Source organism: Montipora foliosa, chromosome 7 (assembly GCF_036669935.1).
Source record: "Montipora foliosa isolate CH-2021 chromosome 7, ASM3666993v2, whole genome shotgun sequence".
NCBI classification, from domain to species: domain Eukaryota; kingdom Metazoa; phylum Cnidaria; class Anthozoa; order Scleractinia; family Acroporidae; genus Montipora; species Montipora foliosa.
In genome coordinates this window covers 42840214-42865670 of record NC_090875.1, presented here as the reverse complement: position 1 = coordinate 42865670, position 25457 = coordinate 42840214, and the positions used below count along the sequence as shown (strand labels likewise).

The window sequence follows — 25457 nt, the reverse complement described above, 5'->3', positions numbered from 1 at the left end:
CATTAGACCCAATCGGCTAGCTCAATGTTGTACCCAATTCAATTCTCCCGAGATAAAAATTCTTTGTGTGTTGTATTTGCGTGATAATGTAACATTCACATTTAAATGATATGGAGATACCTGAAACAAAACGTTTAATTCCCAAAGGATTTGAATTGGGTAGATCATTGAGTGAGCCGATTAGGTTTATCGCACTTGCAGTGATGAGAGGCATTAGTGAAAATGAAAACCAAGGAAGTGAATCAAAATCAGATAACATTTAAAGTAATTAGTCCACTTGATTAATATAACACTCCAAATGGATTTTTCTGTACAGAAATCGGCCAATCACAACGGCAGATGTAATCCATCAATCCATTTCGCTACAGTGATTAGGGACCATCGCAGGACGAGGACGACTACGAGTACGAGTTTTTGGTACTGAACATGCGCTTAAAGTTTGGAGGCCGACATTCTTCGAAATGCATGCGCGTATTCAGAACGAAAAACTCGTACTACAAGTCCTTATAAACGGAAAGTCGTTACACTTAACCCTTTCACTCCCAAGATCCAAATCTTAATTCTCCTTGCTCACTGCCATACATTTTTGTCCATGTCAGTTAGGAGAATTTGGTAGTACATAAAGACAATAGGGACCCTTAGATCGGAGGACAAGGACAACTACGAGTACGAGTTTTCGGTACTGAGCATGCGGGTAAGGTTTTGGAGGCCGACATTTGTTGAAGTGCGCGTGCTCAAAACGGAAAACTCGTCCTCCGACCTCAAGGTCTCTATTGTCGGCAGTGAAAAATGAAACCGTTGCGTATTGTTGACGAAGGTGGAATAAAAATAAAAGGGAGGGGTGAGAAGAGAAGCAGGAATCTGTTCGCTATACCATTTGGGTAGGGTAATTAGACTTCATAAAATCATCCTTTGACTTGTAGAGCGGTTTTCAAATGAGTGTCGCAAAACCAAAACCAAAGTAATTACTTTGGCGAATCAAAAAGGACGGAGATAATCCAGTAAACCAATCAAAACTTAAATTAATTACACGTAGCCGACACAAAGTGCGGGAAAATGTGCAAGTGCGAGCCACGATTAGTTTTGGTTTCACTTCTGATTGGTTGACGAAATGGCGCGAGAACTTTGAACCAATCACTGAATGCAGTAATCATAAACCAAAGTAATTATCTAATTACTTTCGACACTCAATTGAAAACCGCTCTTACTATTGTGCTCAAAATTACAAATGTTTTATTGTAAAGCTGGTACGCTTGACTTAAGTCATATCATGGCGTGAAAAAGATTTTTAGTCGCAAGCTGTCTTCTTTTGCCCAAACTGAAATATCAACAGAAGAGACAAGATATACATACATAAAAGCCGATTTTTTTATTTATTTCTGGAGTGAAAAGATCATAGCAGGGTTAGTTAAAGTGCTACTATGACCAAAAAATCAATTCTTCTTTTTCTTTGGATTTCAAAACTATGTTAACTAAACACCAAGTGACCCAAGTTTTTAGCTTTGATTTAAAAAAAAGACACCTGTTTATTTAAACAAGAATTTTCCCATTTAATGGTCTGCCAATACTAACTTTAAAATCTGGAGAGAACTGGATCGAGGAGAAAAGAATGCACGATCAAAGACTCGCTAGTTTAAGAATGCAATGCGTGTGTGCGCGGATGAATTAATATGTAGCGCCAGAGTTTGAGGCTTTCAGTCTCTCAAAGTAATGTTTTGTACATACAATAAGCTGCATTTCCTCGCTAAAAATTTGAGCTAGTTAGTAAATGACGTCACGTTTCCTGAAATCGAACCCTCTGAGGTCTAAGTGGCCAGTTTTGAACGTGAGTGATAGCGAACCGTGAAATCCAAAACTTGCGCTGAAAGTAAACAGCCTTTGGATAAAAATCAAAGCTCATAATTTTGCCAGCCAGGTGTTAACCAAACACTTTAAAAATTTGAAGAAAGAAAGAAAGGAAGTGATTTTTTGATCAAAGCAGCAAATAAAGGAGTTAAACTTGGCTTTATTCTTGAGCTATCGTGCTATCTGTAGTAAAGTTTTATCAGGCTTGCTTGCAACAAAGATGACTTCATAGCTGAGTTGAAGAGCATTGCACTACAATACAGTACAGTCTTCTTTGCGGCTGCTTAAGTCTCTTCGTTGAAAGTGCGATGCAAGTTGAGTTTAATTATTCCCTTTTTTCAGATGAAAGGATGGTGGGTTCAAAATACCTCCAGCACAGAGATCACCAAGACGGTGTTAACAGTGTGGATTCTAATGACATTTTAGAGATCTTCTGCAGTGCTAGGTAGTAAGAAGCATTATATATTGAGAAGCAATCGATTACCGTGACTTCGTTGTTTACTAGAATTCCTTAAAGGGCACCCAACTAGCAAATTAAACCAAAAGCCTTTAAGAGACATTTTTAGGTTCCTTGTAATGTATAAAGACTGTCTAAAGAGATATTTTTATCACCTACAAGACTTTGATCTGTTCGGGTAACTTAGCTGAAAGTTAAAGTGTCCGAAAACATTAGGGAATGAGGTCTTCAAATTGCAAGCTGAACGTTACCTCTAAGAATTTCCCAGCGAACCGCTTACTCATCCGAAACTGCTAGGTGACCTTTTTGAAAAATTGCAAAAAATGTCCCTTCCGAAAACGTAAGGGACTACTATTCCCTGGTTGCTAATCCTCTAGGTGATGTTTTAGTAAGAAATCTATAGCAGTTTGGCAATGTATTACCGAAATTCTTAGGACGGTTTGAGTCTCCCGAACACATGTTTCATCGAAGATTATCGTTGGGTGCCCCTGTTCCTTCGTCTCTCGTATTGCTAACAAGATGTATTTATGTCTAGGGCCTCTAGTATACTTAAAAATGAAACATTTATGGTCTTGAGACTATTAGAACAGATGCTAACGACTTCACCACATTGACTCTACATGTCCAACGCTAGGAGCTAGGGAAACACCTACTGTCTGTGTTATCCATCATGGCGCCATAAACCACCCCTTTCGAAACTTTCTTTGGGTACTACTTGCCATTTAGAAATCAAAAAGCTTCATCAATAAAATGAGTACGTTTTTTATGTTATAGTTGCGATGGTGTGATTAAAATTTGGGACAAAGACAAGACCCTTCTTCGTGAAATTATAATGAACGAAACATTAACGGTTGCTTCCTTTCTCAACGATCAAGGTAAGATTTTGTTTTCACAGAGTTGTTCAAGTTTATGTTTCTGAATGTTTTCTCTCATCTGGGAATTTTGAGCTGCCGCAGTTTACATCAACAAGTGTCTGTGGCTCTTAATCAGTGCTAATGTCCAGTAGTGCACTTAATAGACCCTTCTCCAAAATGGCGGCCGGGAATTCAAATAAGTTGAAATGAAAAACTAATACTGGAAATAGAAAGAACACCTTTACTGTAGTAACCCTGCAAAGTTTCGGCATATCAGGTGTAATATCAGCTGTGAAAACTAAAAATATACGGGTGTTTGTATGCTTGGTGGGTATGGCGTATACCGCCAGTCATACAAGCATCTGTAAATTTGTCAAATTTTAACTTACATTTTCTCAGCTGATATTGACACCTAATTCGCTGAAACTTTGCAGGGTTACTAAAGTAAAGGTGCTCTTTCTATTTCTCGTATCGGTTTTTCATTCAGTTCAATTTTAACTCATTCAAATCCGTTGCCACCATTTTGGAGAAGAGTGTTTTAGGCGCACGACGAGTGTCCCCTAGATCTTCTCTCCAAAGTCGACATCACTCACGTTTGGGAATACTGTCAAAGGGTTTGACAGTGATGACGCAGTAGTGAGAGCACTCGCCTCTCACCAATGTGGCCCGGGCTCGATTCCCAGATCCGGCGTCATATGTGGGTTGAATTTGTTGGTTCTCTACTCTGCACCGAGAAGTTTTCTCCGGGGTACTCCGGTTTCCCCTCTCCTCAAAAACCAACACTTGACTTGATTTGCGTTAATTGTTAATTTCGGTTTACGGTGTCCCCAATTAGTGCTCCAGCGCTAGAATGACTAGACACTTTAAATACAGTTCCTTTCCTTTCCTTTAGCTTCACATTGTGTCCCCAAAACTGCGGTTCTCAAGAAAAGATCAACAGCTGCATTTAAACACACCAAGGCATAACGTTAAAACCCTTACACTTACCATATTGTTGAAAAATGGTAGTAAATGCTTAGACTTAAAGGGAAATTTGATAATTGCATGTAGTCAGTCAGTATGGACGGCAAAGCCAACCAATTACAATGTCAGTTGGGAGTAAACATTTGCGTGGTCGCAGCTATTTACCGATGATCTCATCTTTGATTGTGAGATATGTGAAAATCAGTATTTTATGACTCTTAGAGCGAGCGAATGATCATTGAAGTTGTACGAAATTTAAGCAGTTGCAGCTGAGGAACCCTAAAAAAGGGTAAACCAAGGCTTGAATGGGACTTAAACCCCATGCATGCGAGTTTGTGAAAGACGCCTATTTTACAGTCGTTCAATCACCTGGCATCTCGCAGCTTATTATCTTCTTGGTGGCTACATAGCTCAGAGTGTATAGCAATCATTCTCTATAGACACAGGTAACAATGCTGCAATGCACAATTGCTGGTGGACGAACAGTTTTTCAACTTCAAGGAAACTACCGTTCTGTTTCATAGTATATATGATGCACTGACTCAAACTCCTTTTTAGGGGACATTCTCATTGGATTCAAACAGCACATCGTTATAATTCCAAACGCAAAAGGTAGGGGAAAAACTAAATTATTTTCAATTGGTTTCTCTTTTAACCTTTCAATTTAAATTAAAACCTCCGTTGAAAGGTCAAGAAATTATGCTTTGCGGAAAAGCATAATTATGTTGAATGTAATGTATGCAAAATACTAATTGCTGTAATCATGACCGACAATCAATATTTGTGCATAATTTCCAATTATTAGTTAATTTATTCTGCAAATTATAATGTTAACCTTCAATTAACAATTAAAAACTGTGTTGTAAGGTCAAAAAGCATGACTTGCGGAAAAGCATAATTTGTTAAATGAGATGTATGCAGAGTACTATTAATTATATTTATTATAGGCGACAATCAATTCCGATGACTAGTTAATTTGTTCCGCATATTTATGCGATTCCACGAGAACTCCTTTGTCCATCGTTTGGGACACTTGATTTGTATGCGCATGCTCCAGGTTCAAATTAGTCTCATGCAGGCTACTGCCTGTAGTTGTCTTCCGTAAATTTAAAGAGGCTATTTCACGCAAAATGATGCAATTTCATGACACCCAAAATACCAAAAAAGTTGCAATAACCGCTTAAAACTGTTGAACAACATAAAAGAAATTGTGCAAGAGGACCACATCGCATTTTATCCTGCTCCATTGTAAGATGCGTTAGAGTAAGGAGGTAGGTCAGTTGGCATCTGTCTCGAATTGTTCACTGTGTTGGCTGGCCATGGTCTTCCACCTTTCTCTGTCACTGCATCGGCAAACACTCACGAACCCGCTTTTTCCTGTTAGTGATGTTGTAGTTAACTCCGCCAGGCAGCTTAAGAGCTGACAAAACAACTATATGCCAAATGAAATGACTTTGGCTTTTTTTCTCATAGTTTACCCCATGAAGGATGGCTTACTGTCTGCTTTTGGAGATGACAATCTGGATGACGATGCATTTGAAACAGGTTTGTTCGTTTCTGTTTTTTTATATTTGTAAAGATCAGATTATTCACTTTTCTTTGCCTTTGTACATAGTTAATGTATCGAGATGGTTATGAAACTCGACAAGTTCCTTTGTTTCTTTTTTTTCCCGTATTTTTGGTCTTGACCCTGCACAAAACACACCTTTCGAGGAGATAACCAATCAAATGTTTGGATTAAAATTTTGCGCAACTCGTGCGAAGCGAAAACAAAAGATTGTGCAGGGTCACGGTCAATTCAACATTGAGTGCCACAACATCGTTCTCGCTTTTGAAGGGTTTAAGGTTTCATAACCATTCCCTTGATTACTTTGCTTTGCACTCCAAAGTCGCTCCTCATCAATTCGAGTAAATGTGAAGCTTAATTAGTTTTTGTATTGTGAGAAAGCTTGCTCTTGAAATACCTAGTCTTTCCAAACTACCACGTGCGATATGATTGGCCATTTTGTATGGTGATCCTCGCTTCCAGTGTCTTTCATCTCGCCATACATAATGCAACGTTCCCGGTCCTTGTGGGACTGACAAAAGCGAAAGTGCAGTACTGTGGACCTAGGGAGCATAGATGTTCAGTTCAGAAAGTGACATTTTTTTGGGTCTGTTGTGTGGATCTGAAGTACTTTGGTCTTAAGTACCGATTTCAAAATGCGTAGCTTTTCAGTGATTGTTGTGAATGCGTGTAATAAAAGTAAAGAAATGCTCGTGAGCTCAGCGATATTGTTCGAGAAACAAATGGCACGGGTTCCTCTTTCCTGCATCTTCTTGTTTTTGGGTTTCTCTCTCTCGCCGGGCCTCGTTTCTCGAAAGTCCCGGAACTTTTCGGGCGTGTTTTGGGTGACATAAAACGCCTGATAACGAAAACATGTTAAAAGATCAGCTTTTCAGGATAAGCGGATTGTAGTTTTGAAAATTGCTTTTCGGGCCCGAAAAGTTTACGGGACCTTCGGGAACCGGCTCCTGTACCTTTTTCGAGTCTTTTCGTTCTCCCTCTCTCCTGTATCTTTTCAGGCTTTTTGGGTCTTTCTCTCTGACTCCTGTTTCTTTTCTTTCGTGTCTTTTTATTTTACACCATATAGAAAGGTAGTTTTGACTGATGGTATGTTACGCTGACCAACCTGGCAGTGCAACAAATGTTGGGCAACAGTTTTGCAGAGTTTAGTTAAGACGTTACAACACGGTCCCTTGTGTCATTGGTTGCTTATCACTTCCAATTTATTTGTTATTAGTGTTTTCTTGAACAGAATCTGATATCTACCAGGACCCGTCAGTGAGATTTGAAAGCAAGAAGATCCTGCAACCAGACTCCACGAACATGGATAATTATTTGGTAAATTAGTTGCTAGCTTTAAGTGGTAGACATGGACTTACTTTAATTAGATGACTGTCCTAATAATCTCTTGACTGTATAGCGACGCTGGATGCGGTGGAGACCTTGAAGCCCTCCAGACTCGATCAGTGATTAGGGAACAAAGAAATAGATGATAGTAATCAGCTATTTAATTAAGGCTTGGGTCTGTTGCATCATAAAGAATGGAACAATTTGTGACGTCAAATCAGGGATAAAATGACAAATGATTTCCAATTGCCCAGCTTTGTCTTAACTTTTTGTCTAACAAATTTTAAGGGAGGTTTCTACAATAAAAGAATATTGATATTTCGCTATTGAGCGTTATGTTTGTTTCCAAATACCAATTGGTAAAACGTGGTCAATTTTGTCTCAGTGAAGCCATCGCCATTCGTTACAGGTGCCTTTTCCAAACCTGCAGTTAAAGACGTCTTGGTTCATGGAAGGAAGACCACCACCAGACCTTGAGCAACAAAACCAACAGGAAGAAAAAGAGGTCTGTGTTTTTTCTTCTAAACTGGCCAAAGCTGATTGGGTGCCTTTATCGTAGAGTCCATCGTGTGTCACGATTGGAGGTTCAAATAAGGAGTTTTAGCAATGACAACGACAAATTTAATGGCAACAAGGTGAAACACTTACATACATACAGACTTCTTGACTTTCCCCAAGGGGGCTTTTCAAAGACATTATTAACACAAATGTATTCCTATTTACAATTAAAAGGTAAAATTTTAAAAATTGTTAAAATATATAAGTATTAAATTACAGTTCTTTAAGTAATTTGGTCCTCAGGCGATGTTTAAAAACAGTGACTGAATCACACAGTTTAAGAGAATAATCTAAAGAGTTCCATAAATTAACTAATTATTATTCTATAATAACAGGTTCTTTGGCCGCTAGCGGTTTTAAAAAGTGGAATGTTCAACAATTGCGAGTTTCTGGTGCTACGACCGCTCACCTCGGCTCGCTTTAAAAATGTTGAAAACAGATATTCAGAGGCGTGGCCCGTCATACATTTAAAGGCCATTGTAGCGCTTCGATGATATAACTGAAATTTGGTTTATCAACGGAGTTGATAATGTAAATTGACCACCGTACAGAGATTCTAAAAGCTGACGTTTCGAGCGTTAGCCCTTCGTCAGAGCGGACTCGCTCTGACGAAGGGCTAACGCTCGAAACGTCAGCCTTTAGAATCTCTGTACGGTGGTCAATTTACATTATCAACTCCGTTGATAAACCAAATTTTTATATACTACTTCTCCACCGACGCAGCACCACAGTTTCTTTAGAGACTACCCCTTCATTCATTTGTATTTAACCGCTGCGACCACTAACCTTGTGTTCTAGTATTTTTTAATCCACAGATTTCTAACAGGAGACCCAAGACGACGATGCCAAGCTTGAAGAAACTCACCAAGGAGCTACGCCAGGAAATCGTAAGTTATCTTTTTCCTTTTCCCACACTTAGCAGTAACTTAGCTTTCCGTTTAGCCACTCTCATTTTCGCCAAAACTAGGTTTTGTAGTCACATCAACTTCATCGGCCGTTGCCTCAATTTTAAACTAAAAAAAATAATAATAAAAAAAAAAAAGGATTCGCTCTGACGAAGGGCTAACGCTCGAAACGTCAGCTTTTAGAATCTCTGTACGGTGGTCAATTTACATTATCAACTCCGTTGATAAACCAAATTTTTGTATACTACTTCCCCACCGACGCAGCACCACAGTTTCTTTAGAAACTACCCCTTCATTCGATGATATAACTGGTTTGCCGCAGGTGGCTTCTTGTGGAAAATAGACTCCTGCTGCACTTGCGCAGCGTTCACGTCCGGTATGTATTTTATCACAAAAAAAAGGCGTGAAACGAGCAAGTTCCAAGTTCCGATGACGTTACGGTTGTTTGAATGTGTAATTTGACCTTGGGAAGGATGATAAACCAGTTGCTTGGCAACGGGTGGAAGGCGAATTGAAAAATCAGAGTCCTGTCAGGGTACTGGACCCTCGGGAGTTCTAGTAGCTCAATGGGTAGAGCATCCTACCGGTGTTAAGGAGGTTGTTAATTGTCAGGTGCCCATTCGCCGCTGTTGCCAAGAATCTAGGTTATCATCGTGAGCAGCAATATTTGATCCGTCGTTTAAAGCCTTTTGTACCAATCCTGCCATGGGTAGCTTCGCGCATGTATATGTTGTGGTTCTATTTTTTTTTTTTTTTTCGGGTTTAAGATTTTTCAAACCAGTTCAAATTTGATTGTTCTTTGTCTTTAATTCTGATTATCATGATCTGAAAACATAGGAAAAACCGAAATTGAACTAGCTCGAAAAAGTTTTTAACCAAATATAAAACTGAGCCAGGACATGTACATTGCACAATTCGAAAAGCTTGGAGTAATCGCAAAATATGTATTAAGGTATGAAAAATTATTACTTACCGATGTGGTCGTTAAACCTCCCTCTTTTTTTGTCTTTTTATTGGAATTTTCATTTCTGTACTTTTCATTCTAGTCAATTAGCTCAATGTCAGACAGCCTTTCTTTCGCGCCAACCGAAGTTGATTTCTCCCCGTCCTCCACACCAAGGACATTGTCCATGGCTAGTTCAGTTGCGTTGTCCGAGCACCAATCCAGGTCAAAATTGTGGGAACTTCCCGAATTTGGTGACGCGCCTGTTTCTTCGCCACCGAGAACTCCGCCACCAGAGCCAGCAATGTCCTCCTGCCCTCCCCTGGTAAGGTTACTATGTGGAGACTGTTTTTAAAGAACCGTGAACGTTTTGCTTGCAGGGTGCGTCATGCGTTAATCATTGGAGATGGATCCATTTGTAAATAGTTACGCTTGAGATTAATTCATGGACAGTGGATGCTGGATATCACAAAGCTTCTGAATACCATTTGTCACACAACGCACTGCATATGGGATGCTTGCTGTGCAGGCTAGCCCACTAGATTGACGGACCAACCCACTCATGTACACCATTTAGCTAATCGTATTTATATTTTTATTGTATTTGAATAATAATAATCATCATCGTCATAATAATAATAATAATCATAATAGTCATAATGATAACAACAATAATAACAATGATAACAATAATAATAATAATTATAATAATAATGATAATGATAATAATAATATCTGGCTTGCTACTCGCCCTTTCTCGCAGTCAGAGACTGAATTGCTAAGGGTGCAGCTCAACAGGGTCGGACCGAAGGAGCTGTGCAGCCGGCTAGTCGTTCAGCCACTGAACACGACCCATGCAGAGCATGGGGCACAGCAGCACAGCCAGATGGAATAAAATGTAAGCTGGGAGTTGATTTTGCAGAGGGAGGAAAACCGGAGGGCCCGGAGAAAAACCCTCGGATAAGATTGAGATTGATTGAACGTAGGATGCGATTCCGGGTCCGCAGAGGTGGGAGGCATGAGTGTTACCACAGGGCCATCCTTACTTCCCTTGAGAATGACAGTTATCGCGGCAATTAACTTGGCAATTACTTACATAGCGTAAAACGCCTGCGAGTTTTATTAATGTTTTTTTTTTTCATGAAATATCTTGTTACTGAACATGTCCCATTTTTGTGAGCCACACGTGTCCTTTTTTTGACATTGTGTAAATTCATCGTACTTTTGTTTGTTTTCGAGGAGGAAGAGTCCGATGAAGAGCTGAGTGAAGGTGTAGTGTTTTTAATACTAATAGTACTTAGGTTGATCTCAAATGTTTGATATTTAATGTGTTTTATTAATATCTATAATAGGCCAGTTTCGTATTCTAACGGCTGGACTGGATCAAGCATGAAAATGGCCTATTTAATATGCGTAACATATTTGTTTCATAAGAATACTTTGTTCATATTCCCAGAAGACATATGTCGAGGAATTTCTCTGTGTAATTCCCTGCAGTTTGGGATTAATCTGTGTATATAACTGTGTAATGAGAGATTATCAGGGTAAAGTTCTGCTACGGCAGTCTGAAATTTTCCTGTACACCTACACACATTGTATTGTTTTTAAGAGGTGTCTAAGGTCATGGACAACAAATAGTGCCCTGTTGTTGTGTCCGAGTGTAATCCAGGCTTATGGCTTTAAGTTATGATTTTGTAAAATCAATAACATCGTTTTTCGTAACAGATGAGAAAGCCAAGGACGAGCCAGTACAAGGAAGCCAGCCCTCCTGCGATCAATGCACTGGAGCTCTCAAACAAGAAGGAAAGAGAAACGTCCCTTTTATTCCAAGCTTCCGGAGAGGCAGACTGGGTAATATATCAATCGACAGCAAGTCGTTACGGTCTGGCCATGGAGGTCCCGGTTACGCTGCTCCGGTTGTTAGAAAAGTGGTTACGGAAAACTCTGAACCAAAGAGTTTTAAGGTAATAGGTCGATAGCACCCGCATAACATGCTGTCAGCCTTTATAGTTGTTGCAGTCAAACCACGTGACCTCGTGAAACTAGGGACAAATTTCACGGCAAGAAAAGCATAATTTTATTGTAAACGAAGAATTGTTGGTTTAGAAAAACGTTTCTTCCTAGTTAAAATGGTGAAGTTGTTTTTTGGTTCATATGAAGCTAAGTCCAAGTGAAACCAGAAATAATTATGCGTGATGGACACTTTAAAATACAGCACCCAGTCCCTCAAATTATTGTTTGTTTATTGGTAAACAAATTACGTTAGGTTGTCCAGTAGTTCCTCAACAAAAGGAACTTCTGGATGTGAATCTCGACTCCAACGCGAAATAAGTTTCAAATAATAATAATAATAATAATAATAATAATAATAAAACGTTTGTATCCGATATAAATAATTTTTAGAATCGCCTATTTTTGTTTTTAGATTTTGCGGTTTTTTGTCATCCCGAATAACTGTTACATTTTACGGTTGCACTATTGCTATTAATATAAAAGTTATTTGAGTCAAAACAATAGTGTTTTCGCTTATGTGACCAGCAGCAGTTTGCATACTAAAACAAAAGGAAGCATTTTTATAAAATTGGAGTTAAATTCCCAAAAGAATATTTCACTAGTCCAACACGACCCCTCCAACATGGCCGCTGTGAGGTCATGTTTAAACAATCAAGTAGGCAACCATAACTTATCACAGTTATTCAAGATGGCGGCGCCCAGAAAATTTGAAAGTGAATATACTCTTTATGAAAAAAAAGGTTCCCACAAATGTTTCCAAACATTATTTCCTTCGGTTTTAATTTATCCTGTAATAAGACTTGTGGAGATATCGATTCCCTTTGAGATTGGCATAGGTCCATGCAGATATACCAGGCAACACGTCCTTTTTGGGACGTAAGTTGAATGGGAAAAAAATATGACAGGTGAAGAAACGAATGGTTTTAAGTGGAATCCAGACCTTCCGGCAACACTTAAAACCTGTAAAACCTGGTACTCTGGGCAGCAACACACCTTTAAAGGAACTGGGACTGGGATAAATATCAATTTTCTACCCTTAGCCAAGACATCCTCCAAAGCCAGTTGTAAAGAAAACAAAGAAATCAAAGGAAAGTGAAAAAGAAGATTCTGTAGAAAGGTCTGGCAACCAAGATGGTTACAAGAGTGACAACGAGAGCACAGAAACTAAAAAAGACATGAACGTAGATGATGCTGTGAGCGAAAGTAAGAACGATGATGCTTCGTACCGGCCCACGACAAACGCACATGTACTGAACATGTCAGAAGATGGAGGAGAAACGCCGTCCAAAGGTAATAACCCAGGTGGCTCTTGGCTCTCAAGGGAACCCCTTGCCACGATGCATAACGGAGTGCATGCGCAAACGAAAGAGAACCAAACAAAGGCAACTGATGTTGGAACAGCGAAAGGTACAGTATCCTACCAAGGTGTCTCCACTTCTCTGGCCGAAGATTCCAGAGTTAAAGATTCGTCCCCGAGCATTTTTCGTTGTTGTTACTAAGCTTCCTTTCATGCGTAAGATTCCATTTCCTGATCAGTGCTTTTTTCGAGTGGGTAGGAGGGGACATTGCGTTGTGCAAATGTTACACAAGAAATCCACACAATGTTGAATTATTCCACGTGTATTTCCACAGTTTTTAACTTAACTGTTTAGCTTCATAACTTTTTCAAAAGCACATGGTCCTCTCTCTGACGTCACATGACGTCGCATACAGTGTCCAGTCCTCTGGCGGATTTCTATATCTAACACTCCCCCCTAACTTAAAAAAGAATGTCATCCATGACATTTGACTTGCAATACAGAATAATTCTTTACAAGAGTAGTAGCTTTTGATTCAGAATATTCCTTACTTCTTAAATCCTGGAGTGGGGTGATCAGGCCCAGCTCCTTACAGACCACTTAATCTCTTAATTCATCTCTCCATACTGGCCTTCACGATTCTGTAGTACAACGACTATCTTAAGACAGTTTTCACAGCATTCACATAACGAATGTTTAAATACACTTAGGAAAATTCTGTTTTTTTTTTTTTTTTTTTTTTTTAGTACAACAATGTAATAGGCAAAAAAAGGAAAACTGTTTATCTGCACTGGAATGACTGGTATGGCACTCTCCATTGTGGCAGCTGTGGTACTACTGGCTGGGGCATCATATGAGGCACTATCATGTTCGCATTCCAGGACATCATGGGTGGTACCGGTGGAACTATGTAGTTCAAGGCTGGTGGTAGCACACAGTACTGGTTCGCTGGCAGTTCAGGTATGTAGGGTGTTGGCGGTGTAGGTATCCCGCACTTCTGTATTTCTGCAAATGGACTGGCACGAACCTGCTGCACGTAAGTTGGTTCCCCAGGAGTGTTATAAGTAAGGCGCTTTGGGCCCTGTCTCAGACGCTGAGGCCGGCCTAGGTTGCCAGTATACTCTTGTTCGACCATCTCTCCACCATCTGCTTGAGGGTCCTCCACCAACGGTGCTTCGTTAGAGGTACCAGCAATGTTAGCTTCTGTTCCCGTTTCAATTGACACCTCACCAGCAGGAACATAGGTGATATCTGGTTGTGGTTCGTCTTTCCTTGTAGACTCTACCTGTATCTGTGTTTGGTCATTTCTATCACGTCTCAGTGGGCGGTTACCGCATGAAATTTCGGGAAGATCGTCTTCGCTGTCACTTCCGTCCCCTTCGTGTACCAGTGGTTGGGTGTCATCACAAAAGTAAGGTGCCGGTGTTCTGCTCTTTTTCACAGGAGGGAGGTCCTCCCAGGGTTTCCCTGGCAACCAGTCACAAGGGAGTAAGAGGTTTCGATGTAGAGTACGGATAGGTCCCTGACTTGATTCTGGCCTTACGTCGTATACTGGGCTCCCCTCCCCCTTTCTTGCAACGACCAGATGAATTTGATCTTCCCAGAACGCACGGAGCTTTCCTGGTCCACCACGAGGAGTGAGGTTGCGTACCAGGACACGATCTCCTACTTGCAGCGCTGATGATCTTACTCGTTTGTCATAATTCTTTTTCCCTCTCATGGCACTTTTCATGGCAGATTTTGACGCGAGTGAGTAAGCTTCTTGCATGGCAGACTTCCACTTGGTAACATACTCAGCATGTGATTTGGCTCCCGTTTCCTCCTCGAGATCAAACATTACATCAATTGGCAGGCGAGGATTACGACCAAATAAAAGAAAAAATGGAGCATAACCTGTTGACTCATGGACAGTGCAGTTGTATGCACGAACGAGTTTATTTACATGATCTCTCCAGCTGGATTTGTGAGTTTCAGGTAGGGTTCGCAACATACTGAGTAACGTACGGTTCATTCTCTCAACCAAACCATTGCCCTGTGGATGGTATGGAGTAGTCCTCGAGTGCATTACTCCAGAGAGTTCCTCAAGCCTCTTGAACAAACGGTTTTCAAACTCGCCTCCCATGTCATGATGGATTTTCTCAGGAAACCGAAAGCGAGGGATGAAATCATTGAAGATCTTGTCTGCAGCGGTAATAGCGGTCTTATTCCTCGTTGGGTACGCTTGCGCATACTTGGTAAAGTGATCTACCACCACCAGGATATACTCATAGCCTCCGGAGCTCCGCTCTAGGTGCATAAAATCGATGGAAACCATTTGAAGAGGAGCCGTTGTTGTAATTGGCTGTAATGGTTCTCTTGTTGGTAGATTTGGACGTCTCTGTTTTAGACATCGGCATACGTGATGGATAAAGTTCTCTACATCTCTCCTCATGTGTGGCCAATAAAATCTCTCTCGAGCCAGAGCTAGCACTCTCTCAACACCAAGGTGGCCCATTTCTTCATGGAGTTCACGGTAAACGGTGCGACAAAATTTCAATGGGAGAACAACCTGCTGGTTACGATAAAGTAACCCACTCTTCCTGTGTACATGAAACTTGTGCCACTCGTTCAGGAACTTACGAACCAAAGGTGATTCTTGGTACTTTTCCTTCACTGTCGGTTTGTGGTTTGCTTTGAGTAATTCAAGGACGCGTCCAATGTGAGGGTCTTCTTTCTGTGCTTTCACTAAATCCACCACTCTTACTTGATTGCAAGATGCTAATGACGGGGCGTCGACAAGATGGAGTTCCTCTTCTTCATCAGTCAGAGCTGTCAGCCATATTGAGTCCCCATTTGACAATGTCTGGACTGCAGAGATTGATGCATGCAAGCTTTCCGGAGTTAACTTCTCAGTACAACTGTCCATGTAGGTGTGGAATTCACGGGGCAATCGGGAAAGGCTATCCGCATCAGCATTCAACCTGCCTGGTCGATACCGTATTTCAAAGTTAAAGTCTGCAAGCTCTCCAACCCACCGCAATCCTGTAGCATTTAACTTAGCAGATGTTAACACATAAGTCAAGGGATTGTTGTCGGTGTATACTACAAAGTCAGGAGCGTAATAGAGGTAGTCCCTGAACTTTTCTGTCACTGCCCATTTCAATGCTAAGAATTCCAATTTGCCAGAGTGCATGTGGTAGTTGCGTTCAGCCGGGGTCAGAGTCCTAGAGGCATATGCAATTACTCGAGTAGAACCGTTCTGCTTCTGATACAAGACCGCTCCCAAGCCATCCTGTGATGCATCGGTGTGTACAATGAATGCCACATTATAATCTGGGTATGCCAGTAGAGAAGGTGAAGTTATTTTACCTATTAGGGTAGCCAACGCAGACTGGTGCCTGGGTTCCCACTTCACTGGTGACGAAGATGGTAACTGTCCACTACGCAACCCTGGGCTCTGTCTGGTTGAGGTAGGATTCTTTTTCCCCAGCAGGTCATGATTGAGGAGATCGTAAACGGGTTTTGCTATTTGTGCAAAGTTTTTGATATGACGGCGGTACACCCCAAGTAGACCCATGAGTCTTCTTACTTCTCCAACGGTCCGTGGTTTTAAATTCTTCATTGCAATCACTGCATTTGTAGCTTTGGGATCTATCCGGTACCCGTCTTGAGAGATAATTCTTCCAAGGAAAGACACTTCCCGTTTGAACAATGCACACTTTCCAGGCTTAAGCTTCACACCATAACTCCTCAACCGACGAAGAACTTTACGGAGATGTTCAATATGTTCCGAAAATGTTTCTGAGAATACAATTACATCATCTAAGTAGGGGATACACATCTCGTCACGCAGCTCGCCAAGACAGTTCTCCATAAATCTTTGAAAGTTTGCGGGCGCATTCATGAGTCCGAATGGTATCCGCACCCATTGGTATAACCCCCAAGGTGTAATAAACGCAGTTAACGGTTGACTTTTCTCGCCGATGAACCCCTGATGATAGGCTTTTCCCTGATCCAAAACACTAAACCATGACTTGCCTCCTAGACTGTCTAACGCTTCCTGGATCCGAGGAATAGGATGCCGGTCTGGCACTGTTTTCTTATTTAATTCTCTGTAGTCTATACATAACCTCATTCCGCCATCTTTCTTGCGAACACAGACAACACTACTTGAGAATGGCGATTTGGACTTCTGGATGAAACCTCGGTTCAGCAAGTCTTCAACGTAACCTTTAACTTCTGGGTAGAGTGGACGGGGTATGGAAATGTAATTCTTCTGCACTGGCTGGTCACTAGTCAGTCTAATATCCATCTCCAATTCGGGAATGCAGCCGACATCATCATCGTTCGTTGCAAATGCATCCGCTTCTTCAATCAACAACTGTCTTGCCTGCTCCTTTTGTTTTACCGTCAGTCCACTCAAATCAACTTCAGGTAACCATGGCAAGTCACTCTCAATCCGTTCAGCCGGTGTATCTTTTTCACAAGGCGGTCCCTCGCATGGGGTCGGTGTCTCAGGGTCCTTAAACCTGACTTCAATAGGAGTAACTGACCGGACCAGCTGGAGGCGCCCCAGGACAACTCTTCCAGGCAGGGTGATATCGTGGTTTGTGTTGTTGGTCACTGCGACTGATAAGATGGTTGCATCACCCTCCTTCACAGTGGTAAGGGATTCGTGGACTGCCAATCCTGCAGGCCAGGTTGTCAACTCATCTGGCTCAAAAATGACAGGGGTCTTACGGTAGATTGGTCCAGTATTAGCACGACAAGGTAAGTGAACCGTCTCCCCTGCAGGGACAGTGTGTGGCTTCTTTGTAGATTTAACTAGACAAAGCTCATCAGAATTGGTAGTACGTATTAGGCTTATCAACGCTTGTATGTCACCACTTTTACTCGTTTTAAAGCTTCTTAACATCCTTCCCAGTAATGCATCATCTTCTTTGCCTTCAGTATTCTTGACCATTAATTCTATAACATTAAAACCAATGATGGGCTGCTCAATGTTCTCCATTGTCACCAAGAACGGAACCCTAGTTTCTGTCTCATTTTCATTTGTTAACCTTACACCAATCTCTACCCATCCACAGTAAGGGATATTCGTCCCATTTGCTGCTTGCAAACTTATGGACCCATCTGTACCAAGTAAGTGTTCAATATCCCTTATTTTGACTGTTGGTAGTTGGCTCTTCAGGAAATCTACTGAAACAATTGACACTTGGGCTCCTGTGTCCCATAAAACTTTTGTAGCCATGTCATCCAAGTAGCAATCTACCAAACACTTTCTTCCCACCAGCTTAACTATACGTTCCTGTTGCCTGGGAGAGATGTGACTAGCATACACACCTCTGTCTTGGGCATCTCCTAACCCCTTTTCTTTAAACGATTCTCTCTCAGAGAGTTCCTTGATTGCTTTGCATAACACTTTATGCTTTGGCCAATGAGCCTTCTGGCAACGCACCGAACAATACCAAACAGACTGGCACCTTGAACACTGTAGTAACTGTTTGGCAATCGGGCTTCAGGCAACAACTACACTGGTGGGACTTCTCTTTCTCTGGCGAGGCTACTCCCTGTCCCGCGGGGGTAGCCTGGCTGCGTTTCCGGATAACTTCTGAGCCTGGTCTGACAGTAGCGTGAAATATGGTTCAAGCCACCACAGAGGTAGCAATGTGGACATCGGTCGCCTTCCCCCTTCCTTCTACACTCTTGGCAACCTGGTCGTCTTGTTCCAGCTTTCACTCCACCCCCACCATGATGACTAGGTATCATAGTGTCTCCTTTCTGGTTACCTGCTACTTCCTGGAGGGTCTTAACTTCCGATTTCACTGTGGCCAGCTCTGCTTGTACAGCCTTCAGTGTAGCTAGGACTTGTGAGTCCTTCTGCAATTCTTTCCTTGTGTTTGGTTCTACTGCACTTTCAACGGTGAACACCTTTGCAGACTTTCCCCTGTTAGTAAGACTGAACTTATTACTTCGCTCGGCTTCTGCCGATATGGCTAGGCTCATTGCTCCAATGAGGTCTTCGTCTGCGACTTTTGGGTTTTGAATGAGAGGTCGTATTTTTGTACGGATGGTTTCATCAGCGAGACCAGTTTCCAAGGCATGCAGGAACAAACTTTGCACCGAGGAAGCATCATACTTAACCCCACTATCAGACTCTTTTGAAGCACTAATTATCTTCTGTCTAATCGTGAGTGCTCTCATCAAAAATGACTGCGGGTCTTCATTGGGCAGCTGGGCAATGTTTGTTAGAAGCTGGTAAAGTTCTGTGGCATTTTTCTCATGAAAATGGAAGCGAAGAATCTTACGCAGCCTGGGCAGGGTTAGGTCAGTCATGTTTTCTAGATAGCTTCTTAGTTGCAGGCCTGGCTGTATAGCACGGACTACGGCACTAACTACTTCCTTATCCGAGTATCCCTTGGCAAGCCCTGATTCTATTTGGGATATTAGAGCTTGATAACCCAGCTTATCCTTCTGGCCAGGGTCGCCCACCACTCCTTGTACTTTAAAATCTCTGCGGAATATGCTTTGCTCAACCCCTTTAACTGGAAACTTAATCGTGCCTTCGTCCTTCACTGAGTCAGTAAGCTCTTCTTTCTGCATTTTTACCAATTTTCCCACGACTTGTTGCTGCTTATACTCTAATGTACCCAGCTCTTCCTTGAGTTTCTTTAGGTTGCCTATGTTTTCTAATTCTTCTTGGCCGTAATTATCTTCCATTCCCTCGAGTGGCGGTGGGCCCAAATGTGCGATTAACCCATCGACATACTCAATTTGATCATCGTCACACAAATCCTCAACTGAATCCTCAATTTTTCGTCTGATGGCCCGAATAACACTTAATTTCCTCTTGCCCTCTACTGCCGACTTTTCAACTTTAGCATGAAGAGCAAATTCACATAACCTACTCAAGTCCAACGACAAAATTTTGCGATCCAGGAGAATCAGTTTCTCTTCGGCCATTTCGCATTTACTTATAAACAACACGATCACAAACCAGCATACATAAAATCCAATAAAACAGCGTTCCTACCTTCCCTGTTCTCGAATCCGCCTCCCACTATCTTATGACCAGCCGTCCACACCACATATTTCCTTAAACTACAACCCGTTGCATCCTGCTCGACAAAACGTTGTCCATCGAAACACAAAATCGAGGTGTAATGGCGGCGATACACTCAAGTCCTCGTACACAGTGATCAATCGACCATCCAAACAGTTAATAAAACCATCCAGTTTCTTCCACAATTTCTCCCGGACAGGCCCCCAAAATGTTACACAAGAAATCCACACGATGTTGAATTATTCCACGTGTATTTCCACAGTTTTTAACTTAACTGTTTAGCTTCATAACTTTTTCAAAAGCACATGGTCCTCTCTCTGACGTCACATGACGTCGCATACAGTGTCCAGTCCTCTGGCGGATTTCTATATCTAACACAAACCCCAAGATGATGGCTGTGCATTACAAGTGGGTAAAATGATACACCAGAAATCTATGCACAATGATTAAAAACTTCAATAACGAAAAAGCAACACGGACCACGGTTAAGCAGGTTACGCACGAGCTATTGTAGTTTTCCTCGGCAAGTGTCATGGACAATTTTCGTTGGGTCGTGTGTATGCCACAAGTGTCCTTTGACGAGTTTTGCGTTGACAATTTTTATTTGCTCGTGTGAACAAATAAACGAGTTTGCTTTGACCAGTTTTCACTGAAGCCAGCGATACAAGTACGCAGAGGACAACGAAAACCAAAAACGCGGGGCGTTTTTTTTTTTCAATAGTACATTTTTCAGTAACGATTCCAAGCTTAATCATAAAGATATGCAGTCTTTTACCTTTTAGTGCAGCAATATCTAAATTAGGAAATTCAGCGCTTAAGAGTTTTCTTGTCTCGATCCCTCTAGTAATCTATTTTGGTACTCCACAAGGTTTCTCTTAGCCTACATAGCCAGCGTTTCCGTGGGGAAACATGAAAGATTTTTTGATGTTTCGACCGCGCGAAAAATGGGCGAGACAAAAATCTTTCATATTCCCCGCATGGAAAAACTTCCCACGCAGGCTAGCTTTCTCTTGAGCGTAGGGGTTCCAGGGGAAGAGTGATGTAGCAAGCGCGACACCAAGACCACTGAGCGCCCCGCAATTTCTCCAGTTTCTTGACAAGTTTTCCTTGGCGACCCGTACAGACCAGCAAGTTCTGCTACTTGTCATGCTAGCATTTGAACAAGAGCACTAAACAAGGAAAGCTTTTTTTTTCTTTTTTTACTCTCCAGTAAATAAAACTTGTCAAGGAAAACTTCCTTGTGTGTAACCGGCTTTAGGTTCACAGTGAAAGCGACATTTGTAAGAATTATCGTGTGACTTTAGTATTATTTAGCGAATAGATTCCATGTTCAGTAATATATAGATCACAGATGATGTCAAAATGTGGTAAGAACAAAAAAGGTAGCCGAGTGTGCCAGTGATGTTCTTACCAGACTTTGACGTCTTCTGTGATCTATTACTGAACAGACGCACGGCAACTAAAAAGCAACATGGAGTCTATTTGTTTTATATAATAAAGAATTATACCTATTTGCAGAGTCTCCAGTATCTCAATAGTTAGAACATACGTACTATATCACGGATAGTGGTGGGTTTAAATCCCATCTGGGGCTCGGATTTCTCCGAGTTCTCATTTGACGATGCATACCGGTAATATCTTTCATGTATTTCTCACATTACTCGCTTGGGTGACTTTTGTGTTCCGTGTTTCCCGTAGATGAAGGGGATCCACAGGAAGAGACACCTGCGCTGTCGACTCACAAAGCCACCGAGGGTAACAGAGCCAAGACCCAATTAGGTGGCAAGACAATAGTATGGAATACTGAGGAGGAGATTCAGAATGAAGATCAAAATTCTGCATTCGATGGTACAAACGGCAATAATGGAGAAACTTTTAAAACACAGAGAAGTGAAGAGCTTCCAGACATAGATTATTATATGGTGAGTTACACAGGCCCAGTTTGTGAGGAGATGCAACACGGACAAGGTAAAGTCTCAGAAAGGGCGGAAGTAATGGACGCCTTCGACGAACATGACGAGGCTGAAGGAATCGATGAAGCTAGGACTTCATGTGGGAAAACGCAGTTATCGTCTTTGCTTCATTACAAGGGAGGTGAACAAGGGCAAAAGAAAGTGAAGGCGTCCGGTGGTGATAATCGACGGCGGCATCGAAACCTACGACATTTAGCAACTCGTAGAAATTCACCCTTTTCAAGAGTGCACAACAGCAGTGTAACGCTTAAAGAAAGCGTATTACCAGTTTACAATGGCAGAAGGCGCACCTATTCGCCGAGTGAAATTTCTAAGAATTCTATGAACGTAACTCCGGTGACGATTTTTGCGCTAGCCCGAAACAGGCAGGAAAATACATCGCAAAAACATGGACGGTCCGTGAATGGAAGTTTGGGACAGAAAAAAGAAATGACAGAGACTTCCAATTTAAGTAAAAAGGAGGCAGATAAGGGCATGTTTGAGCTCCATAACGATGATATTATGCAAGTTATGGACAAAACAGATTGGAAAAGACCAGCTTATCACGGTACTGTCGACATCTCTAGGCCCCCCAGCGTGCAGAAAAGTGAGAGCTCTCTCATGCGGTGGTGCATAAAGGCCCTGAAGAAAGTGGACCTAGAGGTGCTTTTTCCTCCAAAGCCAACCCGTCCAAAAAGCTCTCCAAGTTCCGTGAAATCAGAAACAGCCAAAAGAGAGAGAGGTGCGGTAGTTGTATTATGTGCTTGATATATATAGGTTATTGACCAAGTGTGAGGTCAAGATGGCTGGATATTGGCTAAGTTTTTTTTTTTTGCGTGTTTATGGACCGAGACGAAGTCGAGGACCATAAACAAGCAAAAAAAGAACGAGTCCAGCCAATGTCCAGCCATCTTGACCAAAAAAACTTGGTCAATAAAGGATTTACCCGGAAAGAAACCTCTCTCTGAGTAGAGAACCAAAAAACTCAACTCAGATACGACGCTAATTATGGGATTGGAACACAGGCCACATTGGTGGGAGGCGATTGCTCTCACTATGGAGTTTAAGCAAAGACGACGACTACGGCAACGAAAACATCATTCCAAAATATAACTTAATGCTATCGCAAGTCTTTGAAGATTATTCCGTCTTCTTCACCTTGTACAATACGTGCGAACTATCCTGTAACTGGATCGGTACGAACGCTTTTAAAGTCAAAACGGAAAATGAAGGGTTCATTGTTATTTTCTCACGTTGTCGTTGAAACCTAAAATTTGGTGATTTCACGTTGTTGTTTTGTGGAGAACGGCAGAAAAATGCACGGAAACGCAGCACGAATATTTTGCCTTTTTTAACCAATAATATTCTTTTTTTGTGGCGTTGCCGTAGCCGTAGCCGTCGTCTTTGCTTAAACAACCAGTCACAAGGGAGTAAGAGGTTTCGATGTAGAGTACGGATAGGTCCCTGACTTGATTCTGGCCTTACGTCGTATACTGGGCTCCCCTCCCCCTTTCTTGCAACGACCAGATGAATTTGATCTTCCCAGAACGCACGGAGCTTTCCTGGTCCACCACGAGGAGTGAGGTTGCGTACCAGGACACGATCTCCTACTTGCAGCGCTGATGATCTTACTCGTTTGTCATAATTCTTTTTCCCTCTCATGGCACTTTTCATGGCAGATTTTGACGCGAGTGAGTAAGCTTCTTGCATGGCAGACTTCCACTTGGTAACATACTCAGCATGTGATTTGGCTCCCGTTTCCTCCTCGAGATCAAACATTACATCAATTGGCAGGCGAGGATTACGACCAAATAAAAGAAAAAATGGAGCATAACCTGTTGACTCATGGACAGTGCAGTTGTATGCACGAACGAGTTTATTTACATGATCTCTCCAGCTGGATTTGTGAGTTTCAGGTAGGGTTCGCAACATACTGAGTAACGTACGGTTCATTCTCTCAACCAAACCATTGCCCTGTGGATGGTATGGAGTAGTCCTCGAGTGCATTACTCCAGAGAGTTCCTCAAGCCTCTTGAACAAACGGTTTTCAAACTCGCCTCCCATGTCATGATGGATTTTCTCAGGAAACCGAAAGCGAGGGATGAAATCATTGAAGATCTTGTCTGCAGCGGTAATAGCGGTCTTATTCCTCGTTGGGTACGCTTGCGCATACTTGGTAAAGTGATCTACCACCACCAGGATATACTCATAGCCTCCGGAGCTCCGCTCTAGGTGCATAAAATCGATGGAAACCATTTGAAGAGGAGCCGTTGTTGTAATTGGCTGTAATGGTTCTCTTGTTGGTAGATTTGGACGTCTCTGTTTTAGACATCGGCATACGTGATGGATAAAGTTCTCTACATCTCTCCTCATGTGTGGCCAATAAAATCTCTCTCGAGCCAGAGCTAGCACTCTCTCAACACCAAGGTGGCCCATTTCTTCATGGAGTTCACGGTAAACGGTGCGACAAAATTTCAATGGGAGAACAACCTGCTGGTTACGATAAAGTAACCCACTCTTCCTGTGTACATGAAACTTGTGCCACTCGTTCAGGAACTTACGAACCAAAGGTGATTCTTGGTACTTTTCCTTCACTGTCGGTTTGTGGTTTGCTTTGAGTAATTCAAGGACGCGTCCAATGTGAGGGTCTTCTTTCTGTGCTTTCACTAAATCCACCACTCTTACTTGATTGCAAGATGCTAATGACGGGGCGTCGACAAGATGGAGTTCCTCTTCTTCATCAGTCAGAGCTGTCAGCCATATTGAGTCCCCATTTGACAATGTCTGGACTGCAGAGATTGATGCATGCAAGCTTTCCGGAGTTAACTTCTCAGTACAACTGTCCATGTAGGTGTGGAATTCACGGGGCAATCGGGAAAGGCTATCCGCATCAGCATTCAACCTGCCTGGTCGATACCGTATTTCAAAGTTAAAGTCTGCAAGCTCTCCAACCCACCGCAATCCTGTAGCATTTAACTTAGCAGATGTTAACACATAAGTCAAGGGATTGTTGTCGGTGTATACTACAAAGTCAGGAGCGTAATAGAGGTAGTCCCTGAACTTTTCTGTCACTGCCCATTTCAATGCTAAGAATTCCAATTTGCCAGAGTGCATGTGGTAGTTGCGTTCAGCCGGGGTCAGAGTCCTAGAGGCATATGCAATTACTCGAGTAGAACCGTTCTGCTTCTGATACAAGACCGCTCCCAAGCCATCCTGTGATGCATCGGTGTGTACAATGAATGCCACATTATAATCTGGGTATGCCAGTAGAGAAGGTGAAGTTATTTTACCTATTAGGGTAGCCAACGCAGACTGGTGCCTGGGTTCCCACTTCACTGGTGACGAAGATGGTAACTGTCCACTACGCAACCCTGGGCTCTGTCTGGTTGAGGTAGGATTCTTTTTCCCCAGCAGGTCATGATTGAGGAGATCGTAAACGGGTTTTGCTATTTGTGCAAAGTTTTTGATATGACGGCGGTACACCCCAAGTAGACCCATGAGTCTTCTTACTTCTCCAACGGTCCGTGGTTTTAAATTCTTCATTGCAATCACTGCATTTGTAGCTTTGGGATCTATCCGGTACCCGTCTTGAGAGATAATTCTTCCAAGGAAAGACACTTCCCGTTTGAACAATGCACACTTTCCAGGCTTAAGCTTCACACCATAACTCCTCAACCGACGAAGAACTTTACGGAGATGTTCAATATGTTCCGAAAATGTTTCTGAGAATACAA

At 42.0% G+C, this 25457-nt stretch overlaps 1 protein-coding gene across 1 annotated transcript in view; it reads left to right on the top strand.

Annotated features, from left to right (window-relative positions):
- The window catches only part of LOC138011181 (uncharacterized), a 40345-nt gene that overhangs the window by 114 nt on the left and 14774 nt on the right, over positions 1–25457 (top strand). The window contains exons 2-11 of the mRNA XM_068858148.1: positions 2188–2290; positions 3077–3177; positions 4678–4731; positions 5593–5664; positions 6918–7003; positions 7422–7517; positions 10875–10962; positions 11144–11382; positions 12472–12838; positions 21470–22465. Of these exons, the coding sequence (XP_068714249.1) occupies positions 2196–2290; positions 3077–3177; positions 4678–4731; positions 5593–5664; positions 6918–7003; positions 7422–7517; positions 10875–10962; positions 11144–11382; positions 12472–12838; positions 21470–22465 (2194 nt within the window). The 5' untranslated portion in view covers positions 2188–2195. The remainder of the gene's footprint in view (positions 1–2187; positions 2291–3076; positions 3178–4677; positions 4732–5592; positions 5665–6917; positions 7004–7421; positions 7518–10874; positions 10963–11143; positions 11383–12471; positions 12839–21469; positions 22466–25457) is intronic.